General features: G+C 39.6%; 1 protein-coding gene across 5 annotated transcripts in view; it reads left to right on the top strand.

Moving 5' to 3' along the window:
* Positions 1-21529, top strand: part of LOC126281221 (protein daughter of sevenless) — a 222397-nt gene that overhangs the window by 181422 nt on the left and 19446 nt on the right. For all 5 annotated transcript variants that reach the window (XM_049979969.1, XM_049979972.1, XM_049979971.1 and 2 more), the window contains 5 exons: positions 3460-3634; positions 6915-7261; positions 9541-9808; positions 13542-13705; positions 15996-16372. In XM_049979969.1, the coding sequence (XP_049835926.1) occupies positions 3460-3634; positions 6915-7261; positions 9541-9808; positions 13542-13705; positions 15996-16372 (1331 nt within the window). The remainder of the gene's footprint in view (positions 1-3459; positions 3635-6914; positions 7262-9540; positions 9809-13541; positions 13706-15995; positions 16373-21529) is intronic.

Raw genomic sequence — 21529 nt, 5'->3', positions numbered from 1 at the left:
TTTTGTGAAGTGCACAATTTTCGTTTCTGAACATTTAAAAGCAAAACCTCTGTACGACTTTGAAATCTTATCAATATACGACTGAACATTTTTTGCAGCTTCTTATGGTGTTCTTCATTATAGCTAACTGCATCATCAAAGCTTTGCGTTACTTTTAATATTGTCTTCATGTTCATTAGTATACAACATGAACAGCATGTGTCCCAGTACACTTCCCTGGGGTGCACCAGAAGTTACTTTTACATCTGACTATGACTCTCCACCCAAGATAACATGCTGTGTGATGAAGTACCAAATTAAAGGGCCATATCCAGGATTTATGATCCAAGAGCAACAAGAAAGAAAACCGGACAAACTGAACTGACCAATTATTGTTGTGGCAGTTTGACAGCGGCGAGCGGTTTGGGCGTGACGTTGAGCGTTCTGGCTGGAGGAAACGAGCTCCAGCCCGCGAAGTGTCAACTATCAGGTAATTTTAATTGGACAACAAAACCAGACTGTCGAGCATTGTGGAGGTTGGTTGTAAAAGATTGCACGAAATTAGCAAAAGGACGCAGTCTTCAGTTTCAAAGTGCTAGGAGCAGTCCAGCTAACTAAAATAACGTCTGTGCACAGGGAGTTAAAAAGAATGGGGTACAATGCACGAGCACCTCATTTTACGCGCTTTCGCTGTCTTGCTCAAAACCTGATTTTTTTTTTTTTTTTTTTTTTTTTTCCACGACTGCAGAAACATGAAGTCGCTTCCTAGCCGTTCACAAGTGTACACGTGGCAGTGGTAGTCGGCATATTTTCTGTTATGGGCAAAACGACGAAAGAAAGGGGAACAATGCTACTGCGTCAGCTTAAAAAAGAGCTTTGCGATTCTCAAGTTGATCAATCCACAAGATTAGACAAGTGTTTGGAGGACGTAGCAATGTGTACCAGACGGATAAGGAAGTGTTAAAACCGTTTCAAAGATGGCCGCGCATCAGTGAAGAGTGAAACCCTGTCAGGTAGGCCTCAAGATCCGCAAATGAGGGCATTGTTGATCACCCTGGTGATTCAGGATAGATGAAATTGCACACTAGTTTAAAATTAGTGTTGGATACATTTGAACGAAACATTTGTCCATCAGGATCTCAGCAAAATTTCTGCCAAAGTTGCAACTGAGCAGGAGCAACTTCATTTGGAGCCTGCAAAGGACATGCTGTGTACTGTGAACAGTAATCCCAACTTTAACACAGTGATTAGCGGTTATGAGTCGTGGGTTTATGGGTACGACCCAGAAGCAAAGTTCCAGTCATTGCAGTGTAACCACAGCTGGACTCGTGAGCAGTGGGCACTTTCATCATCATAATGCACCTGCTCATCATTCTCAATTCAGAGTTTTGAAACAGGCCTTCCAGCGATGCTTCCAGTGGTGGCATCAGGATTGGGAGAGGTGTGTAGAAGCTGAAGAAGATTGGTTTGAAGGTTGAAGATGAGTAGTGGCAATTATATCCAAATAAAGATTGATATTATGAATAAGTCAGATACTTTTTGAAAAGACCTTGTAAGGGCGATGCTTGACATAGTGTGAAGAGTGACAATGTTGGGACAGTGGTTAACTGGAGATGAGTGAGTTGGAGTGATGAATTATGTTAAGTCATTGCAATGGAGGTGTTTGGGTTTGGTGAATGCCTGGAGAACACTACCTACCATCATGTGTAGTGCAAGCAGTGAAATACTGAGGCGGTGGTGTTACATTATGGGCTTTTTTTTCATGGTTTGGGCATAGTCCACTTATTGCACATGCTAAATGTGGAAGGATGTGAAAATATTTTACAGTATGTGTTCTGTATACACTAGAGGAACAGTGAGAATGTCTGGATTGTTCGTATCAGCATGTCAATGCCCCCCCCCCCCCCTACCATAAAGCAGCATCTATGAGGCCATGGTTTGTGGACAACATTTCTGAAATAGACTGGCCTCTCCAGAGTTCAGACCTGAACCAAATGGAACATCTGCCGGACGAATTAGAACTTACACTTCATTCCAGACACTGTCATCCAACATCACTATCTTACCTAAGTTTGGCTCTTCAGGAAGAATGATCTACCATTTCTCCAAAGACATTCAGATACCTTGTTGAAAGTGTCCTCGCCAGCGTTCAAGTTGTCATAAAATCGAAGGTTGGTCACACACCCCATTTTAATCTACAGAAATAGGTGCCGAAGTAATTTTTGTCAGATGGGTTATTAGCTCAGTGAAAGAGAAGACTAGAATCATTTTGAGTGAAACAAAATTTGGGTGATAATGGACAATGAAGACTCACCTGTAAAAACTAAAAATTAGAATGTAGGCAGGGCCGCATTTAGTCAGGCTGACATGGTTGCAGTGTAGCAGCCTGTTCCTCAAAAATTTTACATTGAATGTAAATGTCAGTGTTTCAAGATTATGATGTAATTCATATCAACAGTCTCCGAAATATACCAACAGAAAATGAGAGCATTCACCTCCCTAACCTCACACTCCCTCTGGTCAAATTCTTTTGTGGTTCCCAGTCAAGCATGTAGTACCTGTGTTGGCACAATTCTGAAGACTTTTGAAAGAGCAGTTACTGCAATGTTGGTAAGCTGAAGTTAGTTTCATTTTACTAAGAGTATGAAATTTACTATGTTACTATAGCGAAAATGGCTTCATGTGGTAAGAGCAGAATTAGCACGATTTAGAATGGATAGTGGATTGGATCTTGACACATGCTACTTCTCTATTGAGGTGGTTTTCTGTTTCTCCTGTTGTGATATATATTTTACTTTGTTGTTTATGTTCTATGTAGCAAATATTTCAACAAAGGTAAGAGGTTTTTCTAGCCTCTCTTATTCTCTATTGAAGTGCATTACTGCTACCTATTACACAGTCAATTTCCAGAATTTTTTTCTTTTTTTTCCCACCCTGATATCACTCATCACTCTTGTACTGAAACTCATGGTTACAAATTAATTACCATGCAGCATAAGTGGAAACACGGTGCTCTGTCTTCTGTGTTAAGATTTCTGTAAATTACCTGGAAGTTGTAGTAATTAATTTTTCACTTTTCATTACAGTTGTTCTCCATGAACTGCCACCTCTGCTCTCTTAGCCCTTGTAGATCTGTATTTCTTTCAGTAAACTTTTACCAGCCTAACAACAACTTGTGTATGAAGTGTGTTTGCTACTTCATACTTAATTTTACTGTATATTCAAGACTGAAGCATACAATGTTGAAAGTATTCTGACATCTTGGTGTGATTCAGGATATAGTGACCTCAATTTTAACCAGCAAATTGTCACCTATCATTCATACAGAGAAAAATCAGTGGGTACATAACCATTATGCCTTTTGAATAATAATGCAACAAACAAATAAGAATGATGAATATGGTAGTTAATTTCGTCATATTTGAGAGAATATTTGGAGCAAGTGCATTGAAATATTGTTGTCAATTGTTTGTCAAACAGGTTGATGCAGGTTTATCATTTGAAAACCGTAAGGTGAAGTACCATTACATGTTTGATGTCCAAACTCCGAAGAGAACGTATTACCTTGCAGCTGACTCAGAAGAGGACATGAACAAATGGGTTGAATGTGTATGTCAAGTTTGTGGACTTAAGGCATACCAAGATGATGATGTTGGTACGTACATACTTAAAGGTGAAGAACTAAGTTTTAGAGATAGCAGCTCAAGACATTATTTATGATACCAGTGTGTAACATTCCCATGCTCTTTCATGTTTTGATATGTAAGATAAAGGAAAGGCACCTACTCACTTACAGCTGACTGATGTGTGACACACAAAAACATGTCTTTACATTAGGTTTTGAGCTGGGATGAATGAGATTTTCACTCTGCAGCGGAGTGTGCACTGATATGAAACTTCCTGGCAGATTAAAACTGTGTGCTGGACTGAGACCCGAAATCAGGACCTTTGCCTTTCACGGGCAAGTGCTCTGCCATCTGAACTACCGAAGCAGGATTCACCTCTGACCTCACAGCTTTACTTCTGCCAATGTCTCATCTCCTACCTTCCAAACTTTACAGAAGCTCTACTGCGAACCTTGCAGAACTAGCACTCCTGAAAGAAAGGATATTGCAGAGGTATGGCTTAACCATGAAACTTCAGTTTCATATCTGTGCACACTGTGCTGCAGAGTGAAAATCTAATTCTGGAAATATCCCCCCAGGCTGTGGCTAAGCAATGTCTTTGCAATATCCTTTCTTTCAGGAGTGCTAGTTCTGCAAGGTTTGCACGAGAGCTTCTGTAAAGTTTGGAAGGTAGGAGACGAGATACTGGCAGAAGTAAAGCTGTGAGGACGAAGTGTGTCTCATGCTTGGGTAGCTCAGATGGTAGAGCACTTGCCTGCGAAAGGCAAAGGTCCCGAGTTCGAGTCTTGGTCCGGCACATAGTTTTAATCTGCCAGGAAGTTTGTTTCAGCTTTGAGCTGTTGCTCTTTCTCTAGTAAAAGTACACATACGCACAATCACAGAGAAGCACAAATGCACACATCTGCTGTTTATTTTGGTATGATGATAAAAGGATTTTGTTGTTTACACCTGAAGTGCAAGTGAACAGAACTACACACACACACACACACACACACACACACACACACACACACACACACACACACACACACACACAATCTTACTTAAATGAAAGTGAGTATTTACACATTACTTTTGACCTGTAGTATAGAGAAACGTTTAGTAAAAAGTGCATAACGGCACATTTTGAATCTCATTTTCTTTGGTCTAAATCTCATCATAGTCCAGTTTAGAATTGGAAAAAAATAGTATGTAGTAATTACTTTGAATATTTCATTGTTGTTGTAGTTGTCCAAATTTGTATTAAATGTGTAAGAAGTATGAGTAAAAGTGTGTGTAGTTAAACTTGAGAATGTCATCTCAAAGTTGTTTGAGTGTTTGACTGAAGTTTATTGTAAAGAAGAAATGAATGAGGAAGCACTTCGTTGATGCTCCTTGATAGAAGAGCAGACTCACCTGTAAAGAATAGAAGTGCTCATCATGAAAGCAAATGTTTGTGGCCTCCATGAAGAATCATAAAATGTAAATCCTGAATTATATATGGTGAAGAAAGTGAGTGTGTGAAGAAGAGAAGTTGTCACATAGTCATCTATTCTAATAATTATATTCCATCCTATATTGTCCATAAAATTAAAATTGGAATTAATATTTTACAGGCAGCAAAATACAAGTCAGTCAATGGAGTAGGGAGACTTGGCAATGAATAAATCATTGAAGTTCCTGTTAGAGTAAGCACTCCACTCCACCCCCCCCCCCCTCCCACAGGACCACTGTCCCCTCCCCCCTGAGGAAAATCACCCTAATACTATGTAGGACCAACTCTACCATTGATAAGGGCCTCAGTTTGCTGAGTTACTTTCCAAAAGCTCCTTCAGTTATGTCACATTGAGCAGAAGCCACTTACTGAAGATTAGATCTTGCAGAGCTGCCAAATTGTGGGGATGTTGATTGCTGTGTTCCACTCACTGTTCCAAATAGTGTGGGGTTAAGATCAGATGATGAAGCAGGCCGGTCAAAGTGCACTTGGTTGCTGAGTATTCATCACACAAATGTGTGCAGTTCAATGATCGTGGCTGTTGTCAACTCAGAAGACAGGGGTGTCCGCATTATACTCACCATGAGGATGTAGAAGAAACACTAGTCAGCAGAATGTTGAATTAGGATCCTGTCAATGCTTGTCGTACTTTGAATGAGTTAGACCCAAGCCATGCCACATAAAACACCTCTGAAACATCACAGAATCACCTCTGACCTGAACTACACCTGCCAAACACTGCGTTGAGCCATTTGTGCACTTAACATCATGCTTCATTGGACAAGAGGCAAAACTGCTACTCCTTGGGCCACACTACACACTTTGACTGAGCTATCGTCCAGTTTGTGTTGTTGGGCTGTTGAAGACATGGGGCATTACTGATCAGTATCAGAAAGTTCCCTTTACAATGTTTGCACAAAAAAATGTTTAAGATGGACCTGCATTCCCTGATAACTAGAGAAATTCCTCTTGGAAAGCTGATTGTCATTAACAAGGTGTGACACACTTCTCCGGTTCCTGTGGGTGAGAACCTTCTTATTATCACTGTTCTTATACCATTTTAAATGGCTGCAAGTAGCACACCATTTGTTGCAGACAACTTGGACAATCTCCACTGATATACCAACAAAATGGACATAATTATTCTTCATGTAGTTATGAGCATGTCTAAACATGATGGTTCCTTTTTCCTTCTGGCATTCTTGCATCTCCACTCCAACCCATCTTAATGCACTGATTTGATATGCCCAAGTGGCAGATCCACACTTCTTCATTGCCACAAGGAGTGTAAGCAATGGAGGGATGCATGGCCACATGATACCAATATACAGCACACCAAAGTGACCAGTGTGCTCATTTAAGGTGGTGACTATCAACTTTGTCTGGTGAGCTTGTGTTTTACAATTATTACCCTCGCTGAAAGATTGTTTCACAAAAAATAAGTTCTTCCGTTATTTCAGTAACCATTTATACATGGAATAGTGTTACCATATCATATCTGTATTTTGTACTATACATTTATGTAACATTGAGAGATTTATCAATAGGTAACAACTACTTTTTGATATTTCTTGAAGCTAGTAACCATATTTGTATGGAAAATTTAAAAAATTGTAGAATAACAGAAGTGAAAGTCAACAAACAATTAAATAGCTGCAATGAGACTTAACAGATTGCAGGAAACTATGGAGTGAATTACTGTATTTTTAGTAAAGATTTTAAATGAAAGTGGTTCTCAAATAAACATCTTCAAATTAAATTTTTTATTTATGAATTGATGTTGTAGTGGGTAAAATGATTGTTTTAATAGTAATAGAGGGTTTCTCTGTTTACAGATGTGGAGGAAGCGGCAGATGCAGTACAGCTTCCTATGTTGCTTGCAGCTGCCGATGGTGCTACTGCTGTTCAATGTGTGCCAGATATGAGGGGCAGTGCCACAAATGTCAGTGCTACAAATACAAATACAAGTACCAGTGCAACGGACTCGCCACCGGTATCCCCAGTTAGCACTGTCTCAGGTCCATACATAGCTATTAGTGAATGCATATCAGGGCATCCACTTACAGGGCCAGAGGATAATCTGGACGAGCTACTGCAGCGCGATACTCATATATTCATGACCCGTGCCCATTATGGACTTGTCAACACAGAGTATGGTACAGCTGTCCACCAAGCTCGAAGTGTAAGTATCACTAATGTTTATGCAATGCAAAAGTTATCGGACTGTTTTCAGATTGATTAAAAGTTGGCATCTTAAGTGAATTGCCTTCTTGCCATGTTGATGTAAGTAGTTGTTTAATTAAATATTATTTACAGGTTATGTAATTTTGCATGTTGAAGCAGATGTAAACACTAGCTTGTTAAATTTTCCTGAAACTACATGAATTGCTTCATTGATTAGGCATTATTGGAGATTTTAATGACAGTTTAGGAGTCCTTGGCTGTTGTTGTTGTTATTGTGTTTACTAACAGTGTGACTTATGCAAATGAGAGTGCAAGATGCTTAAAAAAATTGTTTGACAGTATTTACAATGTTGTGACTACCGATAATGGAGTGTTTAAAACATATTGTGTAAAATGTGAATCTACGCATAAAAATCTACATGAAGATAAGTGTGTGCTTCCAAGTGTTTGCTGAGTTGTTTCCATTTTATCCACATTATTTCAATGACTGGTGGACTCCAACCATTCTACAAGTACACATAACAGCAAAATTTGCAGCACCTGAAGAAGTTGGCTGGTTTGGTCATTGAAATATTGTGCATGAAATGGGAACAATTATTTGACAGAACACCCAATAGCACACTATTAATCAGTTGTGCTGAGAAAATTCTGTAACACACTTCTCCACGAATATATTTGTTTATAAATGTAATAGGTACCAAAATCTGATTAAAAATACTTGTCATTAGATGTTTGTCACATGACACTAAAGTATTGCCACATCATCTGTGAGCTGCACAGTAGTTAGGGCTCAGACAACAGGGAACAGGCCCTGGCAACTCCAACAGTCCACAGTTGCTGGCAGCAGTTAAATGGAATGCTGATAGTGCCTGATAAGAGTGTGTGTATATGCAACACTACTTGAAAAATGAAACTACCAGCAGACAGTTTGTCCGTGGTATTGAGAGTTCTGGTTGAAGGAACTAATCTCTGTGAAGATGTGAAGACTCTAGTAGTTTGTAATTTTGATCAGGCTGTATACTGGAAAACAAAATGTAAATAACATGTCCTTACGGCATGAAGTCCATTACTGCATAACTGTCACAGAGTCTTATACCAAAATATGGCAGTGGATGACTGGGGGTTATTCTAAATATTGTTCTGTGTTCAGTGGTTGAACATTCTCACCCTCTCAATGCTTTCAAAAAGCCTTTGTTGTTGTTGCTCTTGGGACTGCTCTTTATGGTTTGTGTAGATAAACACAAATAGTGTAACATGCATTGATGTTTACATGAAATAAGAGGATGGGGAAAGAGAGAGAAGGGATGGGTGGGAATTAGTGACTTCCAGCCATGCAGGTTGAAAATTTGTGCCATGCCGGGATTCAGCTGGCTGCAGTGGTTAGGGCAACTTCTCATGAGAAGCAGTAAGTCCGGGTTTGTGTCCAGTGCAACATAAGTTTTCAACTTTTGCCATTGCATTACCACAGTTCCCTGCGCAACTGCAAGTAATAAATTCCCACCCATCCCTTCCCTTTCTTTCCCCTTCCTCTATTTCATGTAAATGTGTGCACCAACAGAGTCATTACAAGTGGTGTCCAGAGTAAGTGAAATATTGGATTTTAGAAGTACTGATTTTGTTCTGATGAATGCACGTTGAACTATGTAGTGTACAGGATTTCAGATTGTGCTACAGTATCTCAGGTCTTTGACAGTAGTTTTTGAAATTTTAATTCATCTACCACTGATTCTTTTGTGTGAAATATTTGATCTTTCTTGAGGTTTGGGGTGTTATTTACCAATTACAGTCACTAATAGTGCTAATGTTGTTATGAATGACACAACAGACAACAGGGAAAAAACTGCTGTTGCTACTGCTAAAAACCCTACCAGCACTATTAATACTCTTCCTGTAGTTCTTCCTGATAATTCATTGTTTAATTTACATTCTGTTACATATTTCTACCTGGCACTCATCTTCACCAGTTGTGATTATGTGTAATGGCACATTATGTGGGTGTAGTCTCCGCTGTTTTTGTCATTGGAGTTATTTTTCATGTGCTGCACTATGACTGAAATGTTAAGACGTGAGGGGGAATTACAGAAAAACTGATGTTAGTGATGGTGTAATTGTATAAAAATTTTTACTGTAGTCTTCTCTAAATACTTTCCTCACCAGTACAGATGAAATAAGCAATTCAACTTGACAAGAAGTACTCATTTATATGAATGTTTAAATTTCTCCTGTGCATTTTTTTTCACACAGTGTGTTTATGTGTAATTCATTGCTGTTTAACAGGCGAAGGGAAAGGAACCAGAACCATCATCTGTGAAACCTACTATAGTCCTTCAAAAAGCACCTGTACCTGCAGCACGCAAGCGGCCAGTGTATGAAGAGGCACCACCTCCAGAAGTAGTAACTGGAGAATTTTATGACTTACCACGAAAGCTACATCCACCAAACTTAGATTTGCAACAGAGCAGTGGCACTGGCTTGGGGACACCACCCCACAGTCCTAACACAGATGGAGAGAGTGTGTTCACAGATGATGATACTGTTGCACCAGGTATACAACCTATGAGCTCTTCTAACAGTTGCACAGTTAAAGTTACCACAGTTTTTTAAATATTAATTGCTGTAGATTATTGTAATTGTATACATTGTTAAAACTACTGCGGAATATCATCTTAAGACTTTAAACAGTGGGCAGTTTCCACTTTTTTGTTGGTTAGGATACCATTATACTATTTTAGGTGGCATGCTGTTGCCTTACTTCAGCCTTAGAACTGAGTGACCTTGTTAGTTACAGGGGTACCTACAGCGTAACATGCATTGTAAACCACTGCACAGTTATGCATTTTTCAGATGGAAAAAAAAACCATTTCCAAAGATGGAATAAATGAAAAGTGACACACAAAATCTTAGGTATTACTTGAGGGTCAAACCCTAGATCTTTCAATGAATAGTAGGACACTTTATGACTGAACCACCATTACTGTTCTTGAGAGTCCATGTTTATGCAGGGTTGTTTCTCTTTGAAGCTCCTACAGGTTTTGAGGGAAGCACTCGCCACTATTGTAAATTTATCTTACAGGGATAATATAAATGATTCATTCCTTTTAAAAGCTCTGTATTTTCCTAAATAAGAGGGGTATACAATAAGTAATGAGCACTTTTTTCCTGAAAGCAGGTTGATTTATTCAGGATTCCAGTAACCCATATTATTCTCCACTCTTTTGACTGCAAAACAACATTATCTCTGTTTAGTGTGTCAACCTTACACCACCAATTTGGGAGGGCTTGTAGGCCTGCATGGTACCACTCTACTGGTTGATGTCAGGGCCAATGTGTTGTGCATCAATAACCTCCCCATAGTCCACATACTGCTTCCTGTGGAGTGCTTCCTTTATTAGGCTAGACAGATGGTGGCTCTTTATGGCCTTCTGTTAGGCCACGAGGAACCCAGTGGGCCCACACCTTTGAGTACGACGACTGGTGTGTCTGCACTACCAACAAAGATGTGCTGTCAAGAAGCAAGGTGTTAGATTGTGATTTGTTGATCATCTCGTATGAGAGTGTTTGCATGTTACAACATTGCAGGAGTCACAGCTGTGTGTGCTGGCTGGCATGCTGGAGATCAGACAGGTTTGCACAACCTTGTTGTGATAATGACAGATGCCTCACCAAATGAGTTGCTGTGCTTTCATTCACTGTCAAGTCTCCATAGATATTCAGTGCTCTGACTTTCTACTGAAAGAAACTCAATGGCAGCTCTATGCTTGGAATGCACCTCCATTACAGGCTCCATTTTGAAGGATACCTATAGCACCACCATGTAGCAGAACTTCATGAAACTATAGGGGATAGAACAGTTACATTCCACAATGTTAAACAACAAATTCAGTGTGTCTTCATCTGAAATCATTTGAGAGAAAAAAAGTGTTTCATTACTTACTGAACACCCATCGTACTATATGTACATGCATAATTTATGCGTGAACAGTACTGAAAACTCGCCAAGTTTGCATTTTACCCACCAGTTAGAATTAAGAGTACAGTGCCTTGAGGAAATTGTCAAAGCAAGAAAATAGTTTTTTGTGTTGGAATATGCAGCATGCATTGTGCATTCAGAACGAAAAATGTAAAAGAACAACCACACTAAAAAATGTAGTGGATAGGTATGACAATTGATGGTCGCTGGTTGTCTCTGTAAGATGAAAAGTGCTGGTCGACAGAGTGTACCAGATGCATCCATGGAGCAAGTAAGGAAAAGTTTCATATGCAGCCAAAAAAATCATTGGTCCATGCAAGCCAAGCACTTCGAATACCACAGCAGACTGTGTGAAATATTTTCTGATGATGGTTATGTTTCAGGCCTCACCATATGCAGCTCACACAATAATTAAAACCAGAAGATTATGGTGGGTGCCTTTAGTTTTGAATCACAATGCAGCAAGGACTTAAGGATGAGCATTTCACCTCCAAGCTGATATTCGATGATGAAGCAACATTCTATGTATTGCTAAACATTAATCACCACTACATGAGAATGTGGGGCACTGAACATCGTCATGGAATTGTGATGCATAAATGATATTTGTGGAAGGTTAATGTTTCCTGTGCAGTATCAAAGACAAAGCTGTATGGGCTGTTTGTTTTCTGTGAGAAGACTGTGATGGATACCTCTTACTTGCTATGTTGCAGTTGTGGTTGTTTCCACAACTGATAGCTGATTCTGAGACTTGCATCTTCCAACAAGATGAGGAACTTCCTCGTTGGAGCATTGATGCTTGTAACCACCTAAAGATGAACTCCCCTATCTGTGAATTCATCATAGTGGTGAATATGATGTGACTGTGTTCACTTGGCCTCCCAGGTCACCTTATCTAACTCCTTGTGATTTTTTTTTCCCCTTTGGGGACACATTGAGGAATGTGTTTACTATCTCCATTTCCAAGAAGTCTGGAACAGTGCTGCAATGGCACTTGTAAAACATTTGTATAGTACAAAACTCAAACTTTGGGAGTTTAACATTCTATTCTTGCATCAATCATATTTGTATGTGCAATAGTTGGAAAATACAGCGCATCAAAACTCAATAAGCCATTTATAGTAGCACTGTATAGTTGGTGCTGGACTGCACAGTTAATTCAGTCTTCAGTGCCACATCCACCAACAGTGTCATTGGATGTGGTATGGAGGGACATGGGGTAAGCACACCTTTCTCCCAGCCGTTGTTACTTTTTGTTTCCTGGAGCTGCTACTACTAGCTCAGTTATCTCCTCAGTTGCCTCATGAGACTAAGTGTACCCTTTTCCAGTCCTATCAAGGAAAAATCCATGCCAGTATCAGAAACTGATCCTGAGTCCTCTGCACGGCAGACAGATATGCTAATGTCTGTTAGAAATTTAAGTGTTAGGGAATGTTTTGGAGGGTAACTGTGTGAAGTGTAGCCTTATGTAGAAGGATATGTGGTCAATAAATCAGTTTGGATGAGAAGAGAATTTAAGATTTTAAAACGTGGTATTATAGAAAATGATTAGATGGGTACACCAGATAACTAATGGGAAACTAAGGCTTGAATACCAAAATTTGAATGGATGTAAGGTGCAGTGGCAGTGCAGAGATGAAGAGACCTGCTGCGAGACAGACTACCCTATTATTAGACTGACTTAATGATGTGGGAGAGCTGCATCAAACCAATCCTCAGATTGAAGACTAGGTAAAAAAACAACTGTACACTGAGATATATATGAAGAATTTGTACCCTGAAGTTCTAAAGCATGTCATCTGCTCACTTCTTCCAGTTAGTGTTTTCCACATACCCTTTTTTCACAGTTTTGTAAAGAAACTTCTAATTTTTATTTTATTTTAACTTACTTTCCTGCATCCTTCTGTAACAAGTATGCTTTCTCATTTTTTCTAATTTTTCCACTGTTCATGATTCACCCTCATCAATGATTTATATTATACAATATAGTCATGTATATTTTAATCTAGTATGTAAATAAATCTAGATTTCTACTCACGAAGTTGAAGAGGGTGGATGACAGGCACTTGGAAAAGGTTAAAGGTTGCTCAGCTTTTGAAAAAGTCATTCTCTCTCTCTCTCTCTCTCTCTCTCTCTCTCTCTCTCTCTCTCTCTCTCTCTCTCTCTCTCTCTCTCTCTCTCTCTCTCTATGTGTTTGGCACATTCATTCAATAAAGATTTTGTTTTAATTTCTACCCATTTAATTTTTGAATTCACTGTAATATAATGTGTGTTTCACTGATGAGTGTTTTCTCTTTGTCACTTAAAGGTCACGGAACTACACGCAGTCTCCCATCTGTGAACTGGGAAACTTTTCCCAGTAGTGCAGAAGCCGATACAATGAGTCTGCCCAGAACAACTCGCCCATCAGACAGTTCAACAGAGGGGGATGTTGGTTCATGGAGTGTTGTTCGCCGCTTTGGTCGTCTAACTGTAAGGGTCCTTTTTTTCTTTCTTTTTTTTAAAATAATCTAGACAAACATTTTAGTTCCTGCAGTGAAGTAACACAATAAATTAGCAGGACAAGAAAGTAAGTAGAACGAAAACTCACAAAGACATATGGCTTACAGTAAAGTATTTGCTGAAGTGAGTAACTGCATAAATGTCAGCAGGTCGTGGTTACCATTGCTATATTGTATTGTATGCAACTGGGGACCTAGAAATGACAGAGATGCTTCATCCCCACTGTAGCCCTCAACCCCACAACCCCACAACAAGCTACAGCAGTCCGCTCACCCCACTGCCACCCCACACTGAATACCAAGGGTTATTGTATGGTTCAGTTCCCAGGAATGTCTCACACCAGATGAGTGTAACCCCAATGTTTGCGTGGTATAGTAATTGTGGTGTACACATATGTGGATAAAGTGTTTGCACAGCAATCGCTGACATAGTGTAACTGAAGTGAAGTGGAATAAGGGGAACCAGCCTGCATGTGCCGAGGCAGATGGAAGACCGCCTTTAAAACCATCCACAGACTGGCTGGCACACCGAACCTTGGCACTAATCCACCAAGTGGATTCATGCCGGTGACCGGCACGTCTTCCCGCCCGGAAAGCAGTGCGTTAGACTGCACGGCTTACCGGGCGGACTACCAATGCTGACTCTTGTTCATGGGATTTCAGATTAGTCATGTGCCTGAACTCCCCACAAGGCGACTCCCAACTGAATATGCCATAAAAAAATTTCACATTTCCTGCATAAAATTTAGAGAATAGAAAAGTCCATTACTGACATTCATGTAAAGATTAGCCGTACTTCATTCATAAGACACATTCAGCTGTAGGAGAAGCTGGAGGAATTAAACATGTTTGTGGTAGGTCAGTATGCTTTGAAACTCCTGGTAGGATTTAAGTGCTAAAGATTATTACAGCAGATACAAATGTTTAACATAGTGCTTCTAATTCTAATTGAGAAAATATTGCAAGTTACACCCTAACAGATTAAACTTTAAAATGCTGTAAACCAGAATCATGAACCATCATTATCAGTAGTGTCTAGAATGATTAATAGCAGTTTCTTCTCACACAGCGTATATACAGCTCTAATATGTGGCACTATGATTGTTGTCTACGTATGTTTAAGAATATGTATGGATGGATATGCGTGTATGTGTGTGTGTGCATGAGTATATACCTATCCTTTTTTCTCCCTAAGGTAAGTCTTTCCACTCCCGGTATTGGAATGACTCCTTATCCTCTCCCTTAAAACCCACATCCTTTCATCTTTCCTTTTCCTTTCCTCTTTCCTGACGAAGCAGCCGCTGGTTGCAAAAGCTCGAAATTCTGTGTGTGTGTTTTATTCATTGTGCCTATCTACCGGCACTTTCCCACTTGGTAAGTCTTGGAATCTTTGTTTTTAATATGTTAAAGAATAAGTGATAGATGCCAATAATATAAACTTCAGAACACACATAATAACATAATAAACTGTACTGGATGTTCATTTTTATACCTAAATCAAGTAACTCCATAAATCTCCCATGCAACTAGATAAATGCTGTTAGAACTAGTTTTGCTGCAAAGTTCCTTGGAGATGGAACACACATTGCTAAAAAAAATGTAATTCATTCAGTATGTAGTTCATTAGAGCAAACAGGTGGTAAGACAGTTGGGACACATCTGAGTGCTAAAATGCCCTAAATTAACAGAGGCAGTCAATCAGAATGGAAAACTGAAGTAGACAGTGTGAGGAACTGCTACTTTTCTTTTAATTTTAAAATTGCTAGCTATAGCATTTTAGCAAGGAACGGTCTGTGAAATCAAAGCTTACATCATCTCACAAAAAAGTTTATCTTGACCACTAAGACCCACTGTATACCAGATAATCAACTTTGATGATGTTGGTAAATGCATAAACATGTATGAAGTGCCACAACCTTATATGTGATAAACTTTGTATGAGCAAACTGAATACACATCTTGCACAATAAAGATAAACTATAATAATAGAATCCAAATAATATCAACCTGAAGAACGGAACTTTAGGGGGACATGTCAAAGATGTCAATAACAGTAGCTGATGTGGGGAAAAAATCATATAGTAATTCAGTTTTCGAAGGATTTCAAAAATAAATTGAAAAAGCTATATATTATTGAAAGTACAAAGGTTTGTTTGGTAACAATGTAATTTGTGTGTCACTAGCCAATGTGGCAATACATAATTAATAGGTTTTATGTACTGAAAAATGCGATGTCTAAAAATTGTGTTCTTCTTTTCCAGGTAGTTGATAGTGATATACCACCTCCTGCGCCACCTCGACCACCTAAGCCATCTCACCTTACATCAGTAGACAACAGTGCTGGGCCAAGTTACATGAATTTGGACAATATTTCCAGTCAGAGCACAGGATCAACAGTAGTTAACAGTGACAAGGGTTCCCAGGAGCCTCCGTCACCTGTGTCACCACCTCATACTGATGTCATTGTTGTAACAGACGACATGTATGACTTTCCAAGGTCGCATCAGTATCCAGTTACAGCAGGATTAGTGTCTGGAGGTGAAGCTGATGGAACTGGTTCTCTCTCTCGGATGTCTTCTCTGTCAAGGCACTGTTACAGCAATGCTGCTCCTGTACAAGTAAATGGAGATGTTTTTAGGTATGAGAGAGTTTTTAAAAAAAGTGCTGATAGATAATTTCTTTGCCTTTTATAGTTTGTTTGAACTTGCAGAAGAAGAATAAAAAAATGTAGTGTGTTCCATATGAGCCCCCTAAATTGCAAGGAAAATATTGGTGGTTGTTTTTTCTTTAACCTCCTCCCCATCTCCACTTAGGTGTGACTAGTATCTGTAAACATCTCTTAGTTGCTGCAGTATTCAATGTGTTCAAACTTTGTCAGTTTGACTGTACGGACAAGATGCTGGCTTGTGTAACGTGCAGTGAGAATAGAAAATACGGTTTATACTTAAAACTGAGCTGGAAGATACAGTGGTGTTGGAAGTGAAGTGTATTGAAGAAATAACATTCATGTTATTGGTTTACATGTGCTGTAAAAATTTTGATTTATTTTTAGAGCATTTTGTATACAATTTGCTTACTGTTCAAGCTATATCACATCTGAGTTAGAACTCAAGCTTTTGAAGATATTATTCATTTTGTCCACTAGGAGATGTGTTGATCTGGCTTATTATTTGTGCAGTGATGTCACCTGGTTTCCTGTGGGCAGTATTACAGGGCCAGAAGGGAACAGACTACCTACATCACCACCACATAGTTTTAAATCTGTTTTTAATTTGAATTCTTTGTGAATGCTCAGTTTCTAGTGCCTAATAACATTACAGATACTATTAAAGAGATAGAGGGGCTGGCCAGTACTTACCTCAGCTCAGTACAGCCGATAGATACACAGAACAGAACAGAACAGAAAATTTACATTCTTAGTTTTCGGAACTTTATTCCTTCATCAGGGAAGAAGGGAAAGTGGATTCAGTTAATCACAACCCAGGTTATGAAGCAACAGGAAAGGTAAACTGGGAGGGTAGTAAGGATGGAGGCATGGTTGTCAGAGGGAAGCCAAAGATATTCTACTGTAGGTACTGTGCCAGCTTAAAACCAAAGACGATGCATACAGAAGTAAAGAGGTATATACTATAACGATAAACACAACTATGTAGGAAGAAAATATGCATGAATGGCTAAAGAGGAGAGGGGAAAAAGGAGAAGACTGAAGAGTAAATGGGAGTGAGGTTGGTTATCGTAGGTTCAGTCCAGGGGGATGGCGGGATGAAAGGATGTGTTAGAGTGCAAGTTCCCATCTCCGCACTTCCAAGGGACTGGTGTTGGGTGGGAGAAGCCAAATAGCACATACATTGTAGCACGTTCTTAGGTCACTAGAATCTGGACGACATGCTCTGCTACTGGGTATTGGACGTCTCCTAGGCGGACAGTTCGTCTGTGCCCATTCATGTGCTCAGCCAGTTTAGTTGTTGTCATACCAATGTAAAAGGCTGTGCAGCACAGCCATGTCAGCTGATAAATGACTTGTTGTTTCACATGTGACCCTGCCTTGAATTGTGTATTTTTTACCAGTAGCAGGGCTGGAGTAGGTGGTTGTGTGTGTGTGGGGGGGGGGGGGGGGGGGGGGATGCATGGGGCAGGTTTTGCAGTGGGGTCGGTTACAGGGGTAGGAACCGCTGGGTAGAGAAGGTGGTCTGGGAATATTGTAGTGTTTGACAAGGATGTTGTAGAGGTTGGGGGGGGGGGCACACCGATGGAAGGCAACTCTGCGTGTTGTGGGGAGAATATTGTCAAGGGATGATCTCATTTCAAGGCTTGACTTGAGAAAGTCATATCCCTGGCAGAGTAATTTGTTGGTGTATTCGAGGCCAGGATAATATTAGGTGGCGAGGGGATGCTTCTGTGTGGTCTGGGTGTAGGAACATTGTTGTGGACAGGGAGGAATGTATTGCTCGGGAGATCTGTTTGTGGACAAGGTCTGCAGGATAGTTGTGGGAGAGGAAAGCATTGGTCAGGTTATTGGTGTAATTGTTGAGGGATTCATCACTGGAGCACACATATTTGCCACGAATACCTAGGCTGTAGGGAAGGGAGTGTTCGATGTGGAATGGATGGCAGTTGCCAAAGTGAAGGTACTGTTGTTTGTTTGTGGGTTTGATGTGGACAGAGGTGTGGATTTGAGCTTCAATAAGATGGTCAACATCCAGGAAGGTGGCTTGGGTTTTGGAGAAGGACCAGGTGGAATTTAGGTTTGAAAAGGAGTTAAGGTTATTGAGGAAATTAAGGAGTTTTCTGTTTTGTGTATCTATCGGTTATACTGAGCTGAGATAAGTATTGGCCAGCCCCTCTATCTCTTTATTAGTATTTGTTTCACATCTTCAGATGAGATTTTCCATTAATCATTTTGATTATATTATAGCTAAGATTATAACTAGTCTAGTTGAATTCAGTGGTGGACATAACAAATATCTGACATTTGTTATATTACAGTCCTAGTAAGTAGCTACTTCAAGGAGATTCTATGTCCTTTTGTAAGACTATTCTACTATTACTGACATTCCCAAGTTTCTCAACTTCATGTGACGTACATGTGCATCACTATTTGGACAAGGTGTGATTATTTGCCCTTCATAATTTCACTACATTCACAAAGCAACATTGTAAATACCAGGAACACCCAAAATGAGGCTGTCTTTTATTGAACAAAATGTTTCTTTAATTTTCTGCTGTGTACAGAACTCTGGTCTGTAAGGTATCTGCGTAACATGTATTTTAATTTTCTTAAGGTTATTCCAAAAACGTCGTCCTTCATAATTGAGTCATGTGGAGGGTCTGGGTTTGAGTCCCAATAGTACCTGGAATTTTTCCTTTTTGGGAGGACTGGTAGGGGTGCACTTGGCCTTTTGGGGCCAACTGAGGACTACTCAACCAATTAGTAGTGGTTCCTGGGTCAAGAAACCTGTCACAGAATGGGAGAGTGGTGTGCTGACTGTCTCACACTCTATGCCACATTCAATGATGCCATTGATAGATGATGTGGTGCCCAGCCAGGCCCTGTTAGTTTGTCTAGGGCCCGAATGCAGAATTTTTTTCTTACTTCACAATGTGTAAGGCATGCCTGTCAACTCTTCTTTTTCTTTTTGCACTGCATTGCTAGGTATCGGCCTCCATTTACTAATGAACGCTGATTTAATTTGATGTGGTTTATATCACTTCCTACTGCAAACATGTTCCAGATGCTTTAATTAGAAATGTAACATTCACAAATAATTTTAATTCCTTCCAACCTGTAATTCTGGTCCAAGGGGATACAGGGGGAGGGCGTCTGCACTCACTCCAGAGTCCATTTCCCATATTGGTGCATGCAAGTACTGCTCCAGGTGATGTCAGTTGACGCATAGTAAGGCAGACTACTGCTATACGAGATGCACGGTAGTCCCAGCAGTTAGTTTTCCTGATGATGCAGGATGTGAATATCCTTGAAAGCTTGGGCTTTAATTCACACATGATGCAACTTGAGCACAAAGAATTTTATATGCAAGTGCTGCTGCAGGAGACTGCGAACCCTCTCCATGCATAATGTTACATGGTGTCATATCCAATGTCCTTAAAAGGGACTTAAAATAACAAAATAATTATTAAATATTTTATCCAAGCAGTGTATAAATAACTGTAAAATACCTGCTCAATAAAATGCCTTAATAAAGTCTAAATATTTAAATAATTTTAAAGAGATAGGTGAGAGTTAAAAACCTAATTTACATGAATTTTACTATTTGCAAGGTTGTTGTGAAGATCTACTTGCTATGTTGAATGTGAGACATATTATAGAATGGTCCAGCAATAAACGGTTGTTTACAAACATTGTTTTGAGATAGCATCAGCAAGGACAAAAAAGAATATATTCCAGATTGAATGTTTCACTTTGCCACAGAATAAATAGTGCAGTGAAACTCACTAATGTTGCAAAACGGTGTACTATAACGGGACATGAGCCTGGACCAGCATCTCTGGCAAGCAACCAAAATGACGGAGTAGTTAAAATGCTGGACTCAAATATGAGAGGGATAGGTCCAGATCCCTGAGAAGCCATCTGATTAAAGGTTTTCTGGGATGTGAAAAACCAAATCCCTGTGCCATTATTGTGCTACCCAAAATTCTACTCAGCTTCTAATGACCTTATTATCCTCCTCTTTTGTTTTCCTTTTGTGGATATTGTTCTTCCCAAAGATCTGTACAAGCATACCTCATAGTTAAAGTTTAAGTTTTCATCTGTCACTGACACACTCCTTCTCTGGTGGACCTATCTCTTAGAGAGCTGATACGGTAATGACAGTTTAGCTACAGTCTAAAGGTAGTTTCAGCAAGCAATATTTCACTCTGCAGTGGACTGTAGCTGTAATGAAACCAATAGAGTAATACCGGTCATGAGACCCATGAAAAACAATGGTTGAGGTTCAGCCACACACAATTCTAATCTGTTAGGAAGTTTAATTGATGAGTCAATGCATTAGTGTTGTTGTTGTGGGAGTGTGTGTTTCACTTTCGCGTTGCAGGTGTGGGGTAGGGTGCATATCATCATCATATCTGTTCTGCTTAGCTTTTCAATGTATGACAAGTCATGCTATTTGATGATACTGTCTGTAGTGGTGACAAACTAGAAGTAAAGTTTTTGTATCTCTGACATGTAATCCAGTAGACTCTGTCATCCACATCTGTTCAGTTTTGCTTCATTAAGTATGTTTTGGAGGTAAATAATAAAGCTATTGGAGCAAAACAAATATGAGAAAATTAGCGTTCATCATTAAGCAGTATTTTAGTGATAAACTTGGCCTTGTAACTTAAATTTCAGTATGATTGTTTCTTCTCATGTTTATTCTAGCTTGAAAGAGAGAATTGAAATACACTGTTCAGGGTGCACAAGTTAGAAAAATTGGATTTTATTTTGAATCCTTACCATCCAGCAGATATTTCAGAGACTCTGAAACATCTTCAGAAATACTGTAAGCAAATTTATCACCATGACAGCAAAGTTGTGTTCATAATATGTCTCTTTGCTCTATACAACTATTTCAGTAGCTTCAGATCCAAAATATTCTTGTTGTTGTTGTTGTTGTTGTTGTTGTTGTTATTGTTGTCTTCAGTCCTGAGACTGGTTTGATGCAGCTCTCCATGCTACTCTATCCTGTGCAAGCCTCTTCATCTCCCAGTACCCACTGCAACCTACATCCTTCTGAATCAGCGTAGTGTAGTCATCTCTTGGTCTCCCTCTACAATTTTTACCCTCCACGCTGCCCTC

The sequence above is a fragment of the Schistocerca gregaria genome, chromosome 7 (assembly GCF_023897955.1).
Source record: "Schistocerca gregaria isolate iqSchGreg1 chromosome 7, iqSchGreg1.2, whole genome shotgun sequence".
Classification (NCBI taxonomy): domain Eukaryota; kingdom Metazoa; phylum Arthropoda; class Insecta; order Orthoptera; family Acrididae; genus Schistocerca; species Schistocerca gregaria.
Note: the sequence above shows the minus strand (reverse complement) of the source record. Positions and strands in the feature narration are given on the sequence as shown.